At 45.4% G+C, this 15,796-nt stretch overlaps 1 protein-coding gene across 1 annotated transcript in view; it reads left to right on the top strand.

Annotated features, from left to right (window-relative positions):
- The window catches only part of adarb2 (adenosine deaminase RNA specific B2 (inactive)), a gene marked incomplete at both ends in the record, with an annotated part of 163,229 nt that overhangs the window by 87,495 nt on the left and 59,938 nt on the right, over positions 1-15,796 (top strand). Inside the window, 2 exons of the mRNA XM_079292597.1 lie at positions 13,726-13,812; positions 14,713-15,665. Of these exons, the coding sequence (XP_079148723.1) occupies positions 13,726-13,812; positions 14,713-15,665 (1,040 nt within the window). The remainder of the gene's footprint in view (positions 1-13,725; positions 13,813-14,712; positions 15,666-15,796) is intronic.

The raw sequence follows: 15,796 nt of genomic DNA, 5'->3' as shown, positions 1-15,796 counted from the left end.
TGAAAGTACATGTAAAAGACTGATGGTGTAGAATTGTTCCTAATACACTACAAAATGCCTTAAAGGGACAGTTCACCCAAAAATACATATCTTTCCTCTTACCTGTAGTGCTATTGATCTGCTATGACCTTGCTGTGAGCAGTTTAATGCAGGGCCTATTTTCTCTCTACCGAACGACCGTATCACTGCACCGAAGTAAGCGTGCGCCTACTCATGGAGAGGCTTATGCTCGTGACAGAGCAAGGTACCTACGTCCTTAGCTGAGCTGCAACGCTAGCTCGGCAGTGCTAGGTGAGCTAGCAGTCTGGAGTACAGATGCACGCGTCCGTCTGCGTGGGGAAGAGGTTCGCAGGTGGAAGGTATGTAGAAAGAAAATAGTCGCTACTGAGTTTTTGAAATGTTTTTTTTGTGCAGTTTGAGCACCACAAGCAGAGTGCAATATAGTCCCATCACATTGGAGAGAAAGCAGACAGCTCTATGGGCCATATCTCCAAAACTAGGCAAGTCACACCAAAGCAATCTAGATTGATGAACAGCACTAAAGGGAAAATGTGTAAATTAGATTTTGGGATGAGCTGTCCCTTTTAGATGTTGATCTACTGAAAAAGAAAATACTTGCAAGCTTGTGGTGTTTGAATTACCTCTAGCTTCTATTTGATTGACACAAGCCAACGGCTATGGTTAGCTAGCTAAGACGCTTCTTTGAAACACTAAATCATCAGTGGCAAAATACATAACAGTACGTCTATTTACATCTTTTGTGCATTCAGAGTGCTGACGTCCAAAATGGCCGCCATTCAAAACAAGACAGACCCCATTTATTAAGATTATGTATATTTACATTTGTCGTGGAGCCTACAGTACTTACTATGTAGGGGGGTAATAGTGGTTATCATTAGATTCAAATACCATCTTGACAAATCTTGAGATATTCAAAGATACACTCACAAACACACATTTCCGTCTGGCCCCTTCTCTCCCTCGCCCGCAATGACGAACGCTGCGGGCAAGACATCGCTACACAAAAGCACAAACGTCCCATTTTACCTCCCACACTGCTTCCATCCAGCATTTGTAGGGAAGCATTGTGGAGGCCCCCTCTCAAAATAGATCAGCCTGCTTTTGGCTTCGAAAAGACGAAAGCGGAAACACCAGTCTCCCCACTAAGAGTCAGGTGTTCCGCACACTTCAAAGTCAAAGGGAAGTCGTGAATGCAGCACAAATGAAGCCTCCGCCGCGCCGATTGAAACTTCCACGCCTCGATAATGACCTCACTCTCCTGCACGATTACTCATCATTCATTCAGCCTCGGTTGCCGTGGTGGGAAGGCAGTGCCGGCTTGTGGATCCGAGGCTCGCAGAAGGTGACGGGTTGGGGGGGCTCACGCGAATGAAAAGCGATTTTGGAGTAGCTGGAAAAAGACTTTGTGATGCCCCCCTCAGAATAATAGTCACTTTTACCTCCATGTGACGTTGGCCTTGCTATGTTTGGCTTCATTAGATCCTTTTTATATTCAGTTTAAATGCGGTGTGATTGCTGCTTAAGACTGCTAATTCAGTTTCATGCCACCTTCAGTAACACTGTGAATTCAACTTGTAATACTTTATGTTGGCCTGAAAGAGTGATAGACTATTTATGCGGCTGAATTTGGGTGTGATTACCCACCACTCCATCCCTGCATGGTACTGATTCATAAGGTTTTCATATCTGTGCTTTAAAGATCCCCTCAGCTTTCACAACACAGGCAAACCAAAATAGTTAAAAACCTAGTTTAAAAAAAATCATATTTATACTACGCTCTATCTCCCTCGTGGAAAAAACCCCAAAAAGACATGGATATGCAAATGTTCTTAATTTCAAAAGTTTAACTGTGTGACACAAGATGCCTTTCCTCCTTCATCCCCCTAGTGTCAAACTTTGCACATCCAAAATGCTGCAAAGTGAAGCTCAAACATCCAAATTCAGTGACAACAAGCCAATACGTGAATTGACCAAAAGCTCTCAACGGCACATCGCATGGCGGTGGCACGTAATGTGTTCAGACTATAGTTGTCGGAAACAATTACAATGGGATGTCAATTTGCATGGCGGGCGGGAGGCGAGGTGGATGGGTCAAACAAACTCCCAAAGTGTTTTTCTCAGTTGTTGTGAAGTAACGCCGTAGTGTACTTAGTTTACATACTTATTTTAAGCACAGCCGTGATGTTTTAGCTGAACTTTACTCAGTGGAGGGAGGGAAATAAGGAATGTAGTCATTCCAATGTTTGTGAGATACTGTTGGAAACAGTAAAAGGCATCTCTCACTTAATCGAGGAAATAAAAGTAGTTGCAGGCCCAATATATATATATATATATATTTTTTTTATTATTTATTTATTTTATTTATTTATTTTTTTTTAATTTTTTTTTAATTAATTTGTTGATATTGACAAACTGCTGTAATAAAATGTGATGCCATTATACAGCACAATTTAGAATAAGGGAACAGGGAGCCGTGAATTCTTGCAATGCTATATTTTTTTTTTGGTTGCTCGTCTGCCAGAGAGGCTTAAAGCTTCAAAACGTGGCGATGGAGAGGACGTGGGCTTCAGCACACGGGGGGACAGAAAACATTAAAGATTGCGATTCGCGACGACACAACACACCGTCATCTCAGTGGCACCGAATCAAAGCGATACAGCGAAAGCCTTTTAATGTGTGTGCGTGCCCACAGCCTACTGCTCCGGTGACAGTTTGAGGACTGAATACATCATCTCTGTTTTTCTCTCTTTCTCTTCACTTCTGCTTCACTGTACATTTGTTTCATGCGAAGGATCTGAATTGTTTTTTATTCAATTTTTTACGCGTTTTGTATTAAACCAGCTGCGCAGTGATGTGCTCCTGAATGCAACACGCAAGCGGAGGCCGCAGGTTTCTCTGTGGAGGCCTTTGAATGCACAACAATTCAATGAGTCAAAACTGTAGCAAATGTGTGTTTATATATATACATATATATTTTTTATTTATTTTTTTCACACTACTTGAAGAATCTTTCAGAGAACATACGGTCTCTCCTGGATGTGCCAATTCTTCCCCCCCAAAAAACCCCATTTCAGACCTTAAATTCGCTCCGTTGAAGTACAGGAAATCATATTTTCCTGCTCTACCCTCTTATGAAGTTTCCAGCTTTCTCTACATGAATTTGGGCAAATTGGAAAATGTTTTTAAGTTACTTAGGACCAGATTGGGCAAACACACCGAGGGAAAATGCAGAAGCCTTTTTCCTTTTCAATTCACGCAAAGGTAAAACTGATATTTCTAAGATACTGAGTGCCCTGGAACTTTCCAAGTCCCTTTGCAGCCAGTATTATCACAGAATCATCCTCCCCTGCAATATTAATGTCATTCTTAAGTCGCGAAGGAAAGTGCTTGTCGACAGATAAGTGTGTTTTGTTTTTTTTTCTCCCTGAAAAATACATTTCTGTGCGAGCGCCGCGGCATTTACATTTCACTCCAAAGCCCCACTTTTCCTGTCCCTCTTCCAGTCTTCTTTCATTTTAAAGTATCTTGGACAAAAATATATCCTCTAAAGCAGTGATTCTCAACTGGTGGGTCGCGACCCAAAAGTGGGTCGCGGGCCTTTGCCTGACAAAAAAAATAAAAAATAATATTTTGAAGGGCATTTTGTTTTATGCAGCGGAATTATTCCAGCATTTACGGCACTTGTTCAGTGGTGCAGGAAAAACACCGACCAATGCGGTGTGAATCACATCACATGATGCAGCTCAGCCAATCAAATATGAGTATTCTGACAAGTTTCCTGACTTGAGTGAGATGTACACACACCGTGACACACGGGGAGAGACGAGGATACAGAGAGCAGAGCAGGACTGTTGAGCTGTGAGTTGTGAAAGTCAAATCATAGGACGATCTCCAAAAGAGAGAAATGTCCAGAGAGACCAGAGTCATTAGACTCTGACTGGACAGACTCATATAGGTGAATTCTTCCAACACTACTTTCTCTTTTTGGAAGATGAGAAAAATATAATTTTGTGGATTTTTCACTTCACCCTGAATGGACTGAGTTTAAAGCTGCAGCGTAATTCAGTGAAAACATTTTTTCTAAATTGAATTTCATTGCGTAATTTATTTTTTAATCCAGCTGTTATTTTACTTGAAATGAGAAGAACATGTATTCATGTATTTGTAATCCATCCAGTTGAATTTGAAAAATGAGAATAATATTTGTTAAAATATAATTGATGTGTACTTTCTTTATTTGATTTGACAGTTGTTCACTACACAGAGACGTTACTACTGCTAGACGTCTTGAAGATAGATATATCCAAATTATTCATATATATATATATATATATATTTATTTATATATATATATATATATATATATATATATATATATAATTTGGGTGGTGGGTCCCGGCTTGTCATTAAGGGGTTATGGTGGGTCCCGCAGCCAGACCAGTTGAGAACCACTGCTCTAAAGTGTCTGTTTATCCTAAACTGAGTTTACAATACTCCTATCTTACTATATACTTCCTACGTGCAAATAACAAAAGGCAATCTTTGCAGCGAAGCTATGTGGCCTGTAGGAGACTGTTGGTGTAAAGGTGCACATGACGATCAACACTGTCAACGAACAAAGCAGACGGGTGCTTAATTCCCAACATCAAACAGTTCTTTAATTGACTTAGAATCACACTAAATGTAGAGCATAGAATGGGAAAGCAGATATTATGAGCTGTCAGATTGCATTCATCGCTTTCTTTTAAAAAGAAATTCCCAAACTTATATCGAAAGGCAGGCTGAGAAACCTGGGGTGGGGACCCAGATATTCCCACAACCATTCGTGTCAGGGTGTGAAATGCTGTGGCACGTGACAAAAACCAGCAATTCTACATCCAAGGCTGAGCAGCTGTAACAAGGCATGGCACACTTGGAAGGTGGTCTGTAAAAATGCAAGGAATGGATTAAACTGTTCATCCACTCGAACGTAAGCAGCAATTGTTAGCATGTCCAGCTAAATAGCTTACTACCTAGTTTTTTTTTTTCAAGGCCATGGAGCACATCATTGACTTTGTAGTGTTTCAGGTTACGTTACGTTTACAAAGAAAACCCTAAACATTCTCTAAATAACCTATTTCTCACTGTTTAAAAGCTGGTCCTGGATGCTAACAGAGTTTGCGCGAACGTTAGCAGCTCAAAACAGTGAAAGAAATCTGCCATAGCAGCGTTTTCATGTTTGCTATGGCCGATTGCAGCGACAACTTTCATTGGCTGAAATGTCGGACTGAAAGCCCTAAAATTGAGTCCGTCTCTGATTGAAGTTGAGGACACGTTGTTTCAGGACTGACGACAGTGTGAGCAGTAAATCTACCGCCGTTTCCATTGTGAACCGCAAATGTGCCAAGAACTGAAATCTTGATACTCGTAGCAACAGAAACTGTTACTCCCACTCTTTTTTTATTTTCCCTTCCCTCATCTGCATCCCCCCCCCCCCCCTTCTCGCCTTCAGTCAGATGGCTCCCGTGAGCGAGTCCCAAGTGGCCGGCCAGCCAGCCGGGCCACCTGAAACTTATGACTAGCCATGTTCTTCAAACATCATGCCGCAAACCAAAGCGTGGCAGGATGACAGATAGTCCCTTCAATGTATAGTGACAAACAAATTAGTGCAAAGATGCTTCTCGCCGCATACCAGATGTGTTGGGCTCCGTGGTACGGAACAGCCGATGAAAAACTGTCCACGTCCCATCTGTGCTTTCGGCGTGACCATCGGTGCAGCAATTTGTGCTGAACAAAGTAGTGCAAACAGCCAGCCTGATTATATGTGTCATAATGTGAGGCGTGGAGCACTGCTGGGGGAAGATGACACAGAAGCTGGCAGGTTTATTTGATGAGAGGAGAGGGAGGCTGTTAAGCAGGGGGGGAAAGGACAGGATGCAGGTGAAGTAATGGAGAAAGAAAGAGAGAGATGTTGAATAGATGGGGTGCAGGGGAGCTGGCTTATAAGTGAAATAATGAAAAACTGAGGGAAATAAAAGTGTGAAATACTAATTTCTTTCAGCCCTTCAAACTAAATTGTAGTTCTTAGAAAAACCAAGAAACCAAGAAAAAAAATCACTCCTCAGCTATTTTTCTCCCTCACACCTTTGCAAGTGTTGCTCTCTGTTCCGGCCGCCGTCCAGGCCACGAGAACGGGCCAATTTGTGTCCAGCCCCACACCTGCCGATTGACTCCCGCACACTTCCAGATTGGAGACCACACGCGTCGGCACCACGTACTGCCGAGGAGGGCGAAAGCGCCACAATGCACCCTCGACAGGGTCCTCAGCTCTAAGCACAAGAACACGGCGGAAGTTGAGAGAGCGGCAAAAAGGCTTTCGAGCACGGTGGTGGCGCTTGGCGTTCCCGCTTTGCGTCGAGGCCGTAGGCGTCGGGCCGCACGAGAAGCACATGCCTTGTGACGGAGGGAGGGATAACAGCGAGAAAGAGATGAGCAACAACACGCCGGGAGGCAGAGACATCCTGACCTGCTTAGTGTCATTACACCGGCAGACTTATCTCTCTCGCTCTGCCTTGTAAATACACTCGAGTGCTTGTTATCAAACGGGCGAGGCGACAAACCCCATCCAGGTTTGAGTCCCCGGCTTCCTCTCCATGCTTGTAAATGAGTCATTCTCATGGATGGCAGCCCGCATTAATATTCTGTTAAGAAGGGAAGCGAGTGCGCATTAAATCCGCCACTTATCAGGTAGCGATCGTGATCTGTGTGGAAAAAAATAAAATAAAATGAAAGAAGAAAGTCATGCCTGTTTGCTTTTAATTGCCAAAAGGTATTCGGGGGGGAAGGATGGTGACAGCATATGGATCGCACATCTATTCCTACTCCATCTCCAGGCCTCGCATTTCAACAAGTTCCTTTTTTTAGGATGACATGCTGCTTGTGTGTTTCTTACTACCCGCACTCTTTTCATAAAGGCCTCCACAGCACTTTCGGGTGCCATTGTTCAGAGGCCGCCATATTAGCGCGAAAAGCTTTCGCAGTCGAACGCAAAAGTGGCCCGAAGGCAGCACGCTATCCATTCGAGGTGGAAAGGAAAATGCGGCTCAAAAATGTATTTATTCTTAATATATTTTATGTTACTTGAAAACGCAACTTTTTGCTCACGTCAGGCACGAGGGATGACATTAAAAAGCTTTCATCCCTAACTGTGTTCTCAAGTCTCCTCCCCGCATTGAAAGTGAGGCTCTCAGAGGTGTGAGTGCTCCCGTTAGAGGGCTTCGGCGAGGCAGAGCCCCCCCCCGCGCCCCCCTCCGCTGAACCTGTGGCGCCGTACGCAGGGCCTCTGTGACAATCCACAGCCGTCACAGAACTCTGAGCAGGTTCCTCAATGACACTCAACCATGGCGGGTCGCCTCTCCGGAGCACGGGAGTGTACTCTGTGTCTCGCTGTCGAAAATGGAATAGCAGAGTGAAAGCGGCATTGAATTTTCCCCTGCGCCACAATATGATTAAGCGATTCAATGTCCACTGGAGCTCTTCTGCTTATACACTCCACAGCGGGATACGGTGTTCTGCTGCCACCTCGGCGTAAAGTAGCCTTCGCTGCCCATGAATACAAAAAGGCTCTGAATCGTATCTTTTATTGTATCACATGTAATATTACACTATGTAATGTAGCAAAAAGTTATATAATACAGCAAAAGGGAAAAAAAAACGTGGAGTAGAAAGAAAGATTTGACCTCGGGAAAAAAAGCAGGATAGTATATTGACAATAATCAAATCAAACTACTGCACAGATACTGTACAATATCAATATGTTCAACTGTAATGTATGATTTCAACAGTACAGTAGCCTTCAGTTTGAGGGAGTATTTCCCTTTATGTTCTCAGGTCATTTAGAGACAATGCTGCTTGATTACCAATTTACGAAAACATAAAAAAACGTTTTGGGCTTCTTTAACTGGCGCAAAAAACCAGCCTCCATTGTCTGTCTACATTTCTTAATGATAGCATTCTCCAAAGAACAGGCTTATAACTGTCTGCATGACAACGAGCCATAAAAGGCATCAACACGAATACCGCTTGTCTCCACGTACATCTATGTGACAAAGCTCGTGTTACTCACAACATGGACATCTGCGCAAAGAGACAGCATTCACAAAACTGTCTGTCCTTGGCACCCATGTCCACGGGAGCACATGTAAAGCAGATGGCCTGGCTAGTCCGTCCTCACTGCCGCTAATCAGGTGCTAAATATCCATCAGTCTGTGCTAATGCATCACCCTATACCTCTTTCCATCCAGCCCCCCCTCCACTCACTGATCAAGTGTAAGTTCATTCACATGAAGTGCTTTTCTAGTTTCCCAGTTCATTGGGACTTTCATGTGCTTAACGGCAACAACCCAAACTGCAAACTAAATGACAGCACGTCCGTCACGCACAGGAACGCTCACACGTCCGCGTTGACAGGCGGGAGATACCGGAGCCTGGAGAAAAAAAAACGAACGCATCATGCCAGTAATTATCACTGTGCGGGTGACGTGAAGTTTCCCCAGCGGTAATGTGAGACCGTGCAGAGAATGCAATGCTAATTGGTCTCACATTTAGTGGTTATTTGTGGATTTGTCGTCGGACTAACTAACTTTTGAGCTTTGGAGCTAAAAGTGAAAACGATTGACCTGATTGAACTGAGGGCGTTGACGTTCCTTTCTTTCATTAGGTAGATAAGTCCCATGCGTTTCATCCCATAACGTTTACAGTGCTCAGTCCCCGTCCTGCACCACAGAATCCAGGTGCATCTCAACCCCCTTTACCGGCACCTTGCGTCCTCCCCTCACATCTCAGTCCCTCCCACTGAAGACTCGAGGAAAGAGGAATAAAGGAGACTCAACTTCAGAGACATAAGATCCTCTTCTCTCTGTGAAGAGTTTCTGCAGGTGTTAACAGCTCTGTGGTGTCTTTTGATGCTCTGGAGTTTGTATTTGCACATATATGTGCTGTCCATATAAGAACCAGGGAGCACAGTTGTCCTGCCAGAGGTGAATCAGTCTCTGCAGGTTTTTCCTTAAAATGAAGTGATGGCTAAATAGCATATTTAGATACATAGTTGTTGTTTTAATGTAGGCCTCGGATGTACGAGTTCAGAAGTGAGAGAGCGAGAGTCGATGATTTCTCCTCGTGCCTGTTTTAGTCGTGTCTCCCGTCGCTCATCTGACCCATTGGTTATGCTGAGCCATGGGGAAATGTGATTGGGCTCATTACCCTTCTCCTCAGAACTGATACAGGAAGTGCAAGGAGAGAGAGATTCTCTTCTCCAGCTGATTTTGAATGGACACCGTCACCAGCGTTGTCACTATCAGGAGTGCCTGGCCATCTGCCAAGGTTCTCCCTATCTAACCTGGCTCTCCTCTGCCTTCCCCCGCCTTTTGTGCGCTGGAAACAAATGAGTCCGAGCATCCTCTCCTCTCGCCGTGTCCTGGTGCAGTGGGGGATGGAGCCTATTGGCATGCATTGTCTCGTCCGTTCGGCTGGCTGGAGAATAGGGAGGGATGGATGACAGATACCGTGAAGGGCGCGTAAGGTAACGGTGTCCACACCAGCGGCAGTGATCGGTGGGTTTGATGAACTTTGGCACCAGGCTGTGTTTCTTTCCTCCCAGCTTTGACAGAGGCCATTGTAAATTCAACTTACTTGCCCCAAATAAAACTCTGAGGTCACTGGGTTGGGGTTATTCCATTTTTCCACTTTTAAAATGAATAAGTCGCCTAAAAAAGACGAAGAAGAATTAAAGATAAAATCGATGGATATCTTTTTATCGAAGGACATCGTTATTTTCATACTATCCTGGTACTAAATATAGGAAATCGGTAAATTTACACTTAATTACTTCTAATTAATTGCTAATAACCTACAGAGACGATGCAGTGCACGGTAGGTCAGTTCGACACACCAAAAATGTGAATGTCCTCTTAAGTCAGTATTCAGTAAAACCAAAATGATGAATATTTACTTGGGTTTAAATTAGTGCTGGGCAACGATTACAATTTTGAATTGCGATTAATCACATGATAAATCACAAAACAAAATCATTAATTGCAATTAAAAATTTTAATCGTAGAGGGTGATAAGAAGCTGTACATGGAGGGACTTAGGACCCAGGGGAATGTAGGTGAAGGAAACAGGAAGAGACGCCACACCAACAGCTGTTCACCACTCAGTGGTGAAAAATGTCCACTTAATAATAAACAAACTGCGTTAACACGCGATAAAATAATTGTCGGCGTTAATTAATTAATGCGGTAAACGTGTTAACTTGCCCAGCACTAGTTTAAATGAAATCTGTGTTTAACCTTTAATTAGTATCAAATTGCATAACTATTCTCTGCAAATGGACTACTTGTGTGTTTTCATTCATAAAAGGCTGAAAATACGCCGCGTCTCTCTTTGGAAGAAACCAGCCGCGCTACACAAACTAAACTCCGAACACAAACTGCCTCTGACGTTATACACAGCTCACCCATAAATCAGAGTGAAGTGTGTTTGTGCCGGCGCTTCATAAAGCTATCAAAAAAACGATCAGAGGTGGCATTTGGAGGATGACCTCTAAACTGCACCGCTTACCACTGCACAGTTGATTCAGCATCCGAGTCATTGAAAGCGTGATGATATTCTCTACTCAATAGCCACTTCCTGAGACGTTTGAAATGAACTGCGGATTGTTTTTTGTTTTTTTGTCGCTTTGAAATTATGCAGACCTGAAGAGCTCTATACAGAAACGCTCTGTTCTGACTGTGAACTTATAAGAAGCGCTCTGAATACAGAATGAAAGGAGTCTATTGAGGCTTTTATGCAGCCCAGCGATGTGTCTAACACTGGAGCAAGTGCATAGAATTAGTTTCCTCTCTAGATCATTGGCCTTTTAAGGGAGGGGGGGGGGTAATAACTATTGAATTAATTATGCGCAGACATTCATGTTTCCCAGACGGATGTAAACTGTAATAACCTTGGTTATCCCTTAACTTTTCACCTGGCCGCCACCATCAGGTCAACACTTTGTTTGATGGCCGAGTACCTGCAAAGATGTTCAGCCTCAGCCTCAGCGAGGGGTGTCACGGTTTCGATTCTACATTTAAAAGAAATCGGTCTAAATAAGCTTTCAAGTCAAAAGCAGGATCGGTGATTCTACCCGTATCATTTATTTTCTCCACCTACGCTTATTTGCATGTTTCCAAAGGGGAAAAAAAATAACACTTGACACAGCATGGCTTACCTGTAGCCTGCTGCTACACTGTTTTTGTTTTTTTCAAGACACCAAGGCCACTCCCGGAGTTCGGAGATGACGGAGAAGCAACGAAACTGAAAAAAATCCTCCTTCCTCTCGTCTAGTAATAGGTTGTAGGCTGCAGAAAACTTCGAGACAGCAAAGAATAGACGCTGAGCAAATCGCATTCACGCCTGGTCAAGACCCGATTTCAATGCTGGCCAGATCACGTCTAGGTTTTGGTCGTCGATCTAACTCTGCGATCACATTGCGTCCTGCATGCGTTTGCACCTTGCATTCGTTTTTAGTGTATCCTGATACAGATACAGGTCCCATGTTAATGTTAATGGGGCCTGTCTACCTCGGTGACCAGATGTTAAAAAACCTGCCACTTATTGAATTTAGTGTGAAAGATATTTTGCTTTGTGAAGGTCTTACTGGGGATGAGCAAGATTTCTGTTGTATCTCTTCTCAGATCTTTATTCTCACGAGACAGAAGTAAAGGAGATCGATACAATGTCCGACTGCTCGCGTCTGCTTGTGTGCTCTACACACCTGTAGCTTTGCGTGTTGACGGCCTCAGTTTGTTCTCTCAGGAGAATTTTCTCATGCTCATAATATTGTGCATCCAGTCACACCAACTCATGCCTTATTGCCCAGTGGGCCCTTTGACTTGGCAGAAGCTGTTGAGCGGCTGGTTTTCCGACCCCCCCAAAATATACATTGCAGACATTTGAGCCTGCCGTGTGAACCTCCCAGTTTGTTAATTGCCTGCAATTTCATGCTTGATGTGAACATTTGTCTTTCACGCTACACAGGAACTGGATACATTTTGCGTGACAAATGCAAGAACCGGTTAAGATGCGCTGTACAGAACCAACAACCTCTAATTTTGCCGCCCTTGTAAACACACCAGACAGCCGTGTTTCGTACCGTAAAAAGGGCCTTCAGCGGCTTTAAAAACGATACAGACTGATTTGGAAAATGGTCCGGGTAATGACCTTGTTGGCCGAGGGAGTCGTTTAGCGCCAAATTGCTGCTTGTGGTGGGCTTTAGTCCGTAATTAGGTCAGAATGCAAATGATTGTATTGTGATGTTGGACCGCGAGGACCAGCTCCAGCCTCGGTGTTGAGAGTGTATCCATGTGTGTCAGAGTGACTCATTGAGCCCCTCTAGTGCTGTTGAGCTGCGAGGAGAGAGAGGGAGACAGAGAGCGCAAGGGGGGTCCAGCTCATTCACAACCTCGTGCTCTTATCAAAACATGTTTATTGCACTGTAATGTGCCCCTCGGTTTATGCAGCATTTAGCATATAGCATTAAGGACTGTGGTGGAGAGAGGCGGGGAGCTTGGAAGGCGTCTTGACCTTGGGCTCGACCTCTACCCTCCCGCACACCTACACAAACTCACCCCAGATCATTCTCTTCCTCTCGCTTTTTTTCCCCTCCTCCATCACCTCCCCCAACGTCTGTCCACCTCCAGCTCCTCTCTCTCGCTCTCTTTCTCTCTCGTTGCCTCTCCCGTTCCTCTCTCTTTTATTGATCATTAGCTGGTGTTGGGGGGGGGGGTGTAATTAAGGAGCCAGACTGGTCTGTCAATTCTGATCAGCGCTGCATGGAGTGCACCAGACCAAGCGATGGCCCTAATAGGGCTTCATACTGTAAACAACACGCACACCTGGACAGCAGCAGGCCCCGGGGAGGAACGGGAGAAAGCCACTGTCGACAAGTTAGGCCTGATAAAGAAAGGAAGTTGAGTACTGAAGATATACTGTGTGTGTGTGTTGGTGTTTCAGTGCGGTCCGTCAGAGAGCCGCATTTTAGTTTTAATGAACAGCGAGAAGGAGAACAAAAAAACACAAATTTGACCTGAAATCATAATACACTATATTCTCTCTTGTAATATCTGTGTCACATGACTGCTTTAAGACGATATAGCACTGCCCTGACAAAAGCATTGAACAGCTGTTCGGGTCTTCTAATACCTCATGAAACGTAACTGAAAGTAACTATTTTAGGGGCGTCAGTCATGCTCATGATCAAATGTCAAAAGCTTGATTTACAACAACTTTGTCCAGTTAAGAGAGTTTGGTGAATCCGACATCTGAAGGAGCACAAACGTCACCGAGAGAGAACTTTCAGGATTAGGATAAGAATGTTCTTGCAAGAGGGCCAGTGTGTATTGTACTTCACTTCGTGTCTTTTGTTTGATTTCTGTTCATGAGTTCTTTTAAATCTTCCATGTGTGTGCATGTGCGTGCGTAGGTCTGCGTTTTCTTCCTCTTGTGGGCGTGCATCTTGAGGGCGAACCATTGTCAGCCCGTGCACGGACGACAACTGGCCTCGTGGCGCTCTGTTGGCCGTGCACGGGCCGACACTGGTTCGCGCCTTTGATCGATAAAACTATCAAAACATCTCCGCCGCTGCCCTCTTGTTGACTCTGCTTGTCTCTTGTCTCTCTCCTCTAGAGAAAGTCGGTATGCTGTCAGCATTGATCGCCCCCTTCAAGTACATAAGCCCTGGGACCAGCAGCACAGAGGACGAGGACAGTTTAAGTAAGCTGCCGCCGCTTTTTCTTTCTCTCTGTCGGCGCGCTGCGCGTATTCCCTCGCTGGCGGGCCTAATATGGAAATGATCTGTCTGTCACCCACGTAATTAATTATTTGGGAAACGGCGTCTTTGATTACGCACAGATGTCAGCGTGTGTGTTAAAATCTGTATTATCTTTAGCTGTTGAATATTAGATTTGAGTGTGATAAATAAGTCATGAGACAGGTGCTTGCGCGCCTGCATGCGCGATCATCTACAAATCTGCCTCAGCCCGGCCCTGAATGTCAGCACATGATCCCAGCCTCCCATCCCACCATTAACATTCCCTGTGGCAAGATCTGAACACCCCATTTCTGTTCATTTCCCATCAGAAATGCAATACGCCACCACTTCCCCGTAACTAGGTTTGAAGAGCGTATCACAGCTGTTCAGGCTTTGCTCTCACAGAGGACAGAAGTGTGAAATAAAAGCGAGCTACAGACATTTTATCCTTTCATGGAATGTCTGCCACTCGACGTGATCCCCACCCCCGTTACAAATAGGATTGATGCTCTGCATTGGCCACGGGGGCCAATGGTTCCCACTTACGACACAGATTCAGAACCAATTTGGAGGCAGATTACGAGAATGATTTGGCAGATAACATCGCCATTTTTAGGGGATTTGTGTTTGGATTTTAAAACACTTAAATATGATAGAGCCTCGTGGTATGAAGTGAGCTCGGCTCAGGGAGATGATTGCAGATTTGTTCATTACCATTTCATTGTGTATAAAGTGGCAAGATTTTTCCTGGTAGAGTTTCCCTTGATTCATTTTGTTCAGCCAGGATACATGCAAGTGTCACGCAGTAATAGTTGCTTTTTTTCACTTTTGACATTTCACGTTGTTGTTTTGTTTTATTTCAGGCACCAGCAGTGCAGAGGTAAAGGAAAACCGAAACATTGGTAACTTAGAGGATCGCTCCATTGGATCTGCGGAGTGCCAGTCGCTCTTCTGCTCTGACTCTGCAAGAAGTGGCGGCTCCGGCCTGAAGAGGAAGCGGCCACTGGAGGAGGACAACAACGGGCACTTGTGTGAACTCCGCCTGATCTATAAGAAACTATCCTGGTCCGAAGCTCCAAAGAACGCCTTGGTGCAGCTCAACGAGCTGCGGCCGGGCCTGCAGTACCGCGTGGTGTCTCAGACGGGCCCGGTCCACGCGCCCGTCTTCTCCATCGCCGTGGAGGTGAACGGGCTGACTTTCGAGGGCACGGGCCCCACAAAGAAGAAAGCTAAGATGAAGGCCGCCGAGCTGGCCCTCAAGTCCTTCGTCCAGTTCGCCAACGCTCCTCAGGCCCACCTGGCCATGGGAAACATCTCAAACCCTGCGGCCGACTTCACCTCAGATCAGACGGACTTCCCTGACACGCTCTTCAAGGAGTTTGAATCTTCGCCGTGCTCCGATGGCCTCTCGCTCTGCGACTCAGCAGCGGAGAGCGAGCTGCTGTCAAGCGAGCTGCTGAGACATGGACGGTTGCTCCGCCATACCTTGGACCTGATGGTGCAGGCCCAACAAAGGCTAGGTGGGATTGTCCCAGATCCGGAGGCCCCCAAGAGTCCCGTGGCGTTACTCAATGAGCTCCGGCCGGGCCTGCGCTACGCCTGCCTTTCGGAGCGAGCTGAGGGCCGGAGGCTGCGCAGCTTCGTGATGGCGGTGCGCGTTGACGGGCGGATATTTGAGGGATGCGCTCGCAGCAAGAAGCTGGCCAAGACCCAGGCGGCCCAGTGCGCTCTCCAGGCCCTCTTCAACATCAGGACGGCCCCCGAGGGGAGGACAGGCCTCAAAGCCAGCAGGAAGAGCTGCCCTCATTTACCCCAGGTGAGTACAGACACATCCCCAGCGCCTGTCTTCTGCTAAGCTTTGGCAGCTCCCTCCACTTCCTACAGAGGCCTGTAATGACCAAAACAGCAGGCGCGCAGCGAAAAGCCAAACACTCTCCAACAAGTAAT

Source organism: Melanostigma gelatinosum, assembly GCF_949748355.1.
Source record: "Melanostigma gelatinosum genome assembly, chromosome: 20".
NCBI classification, from domain to species: domain Eukaryota; kingdom Metazoa; phylum Chordata; class Actinopteri; order Perciformes; family Zoarcidae; genus Melanostigma; species Melanostigma gelatinosum.
The sequence above is the reverse complement of the archived record's forward strand: the minus strand, read 5'-3'. Positions and strand labels throughout refer to the sequence as shown.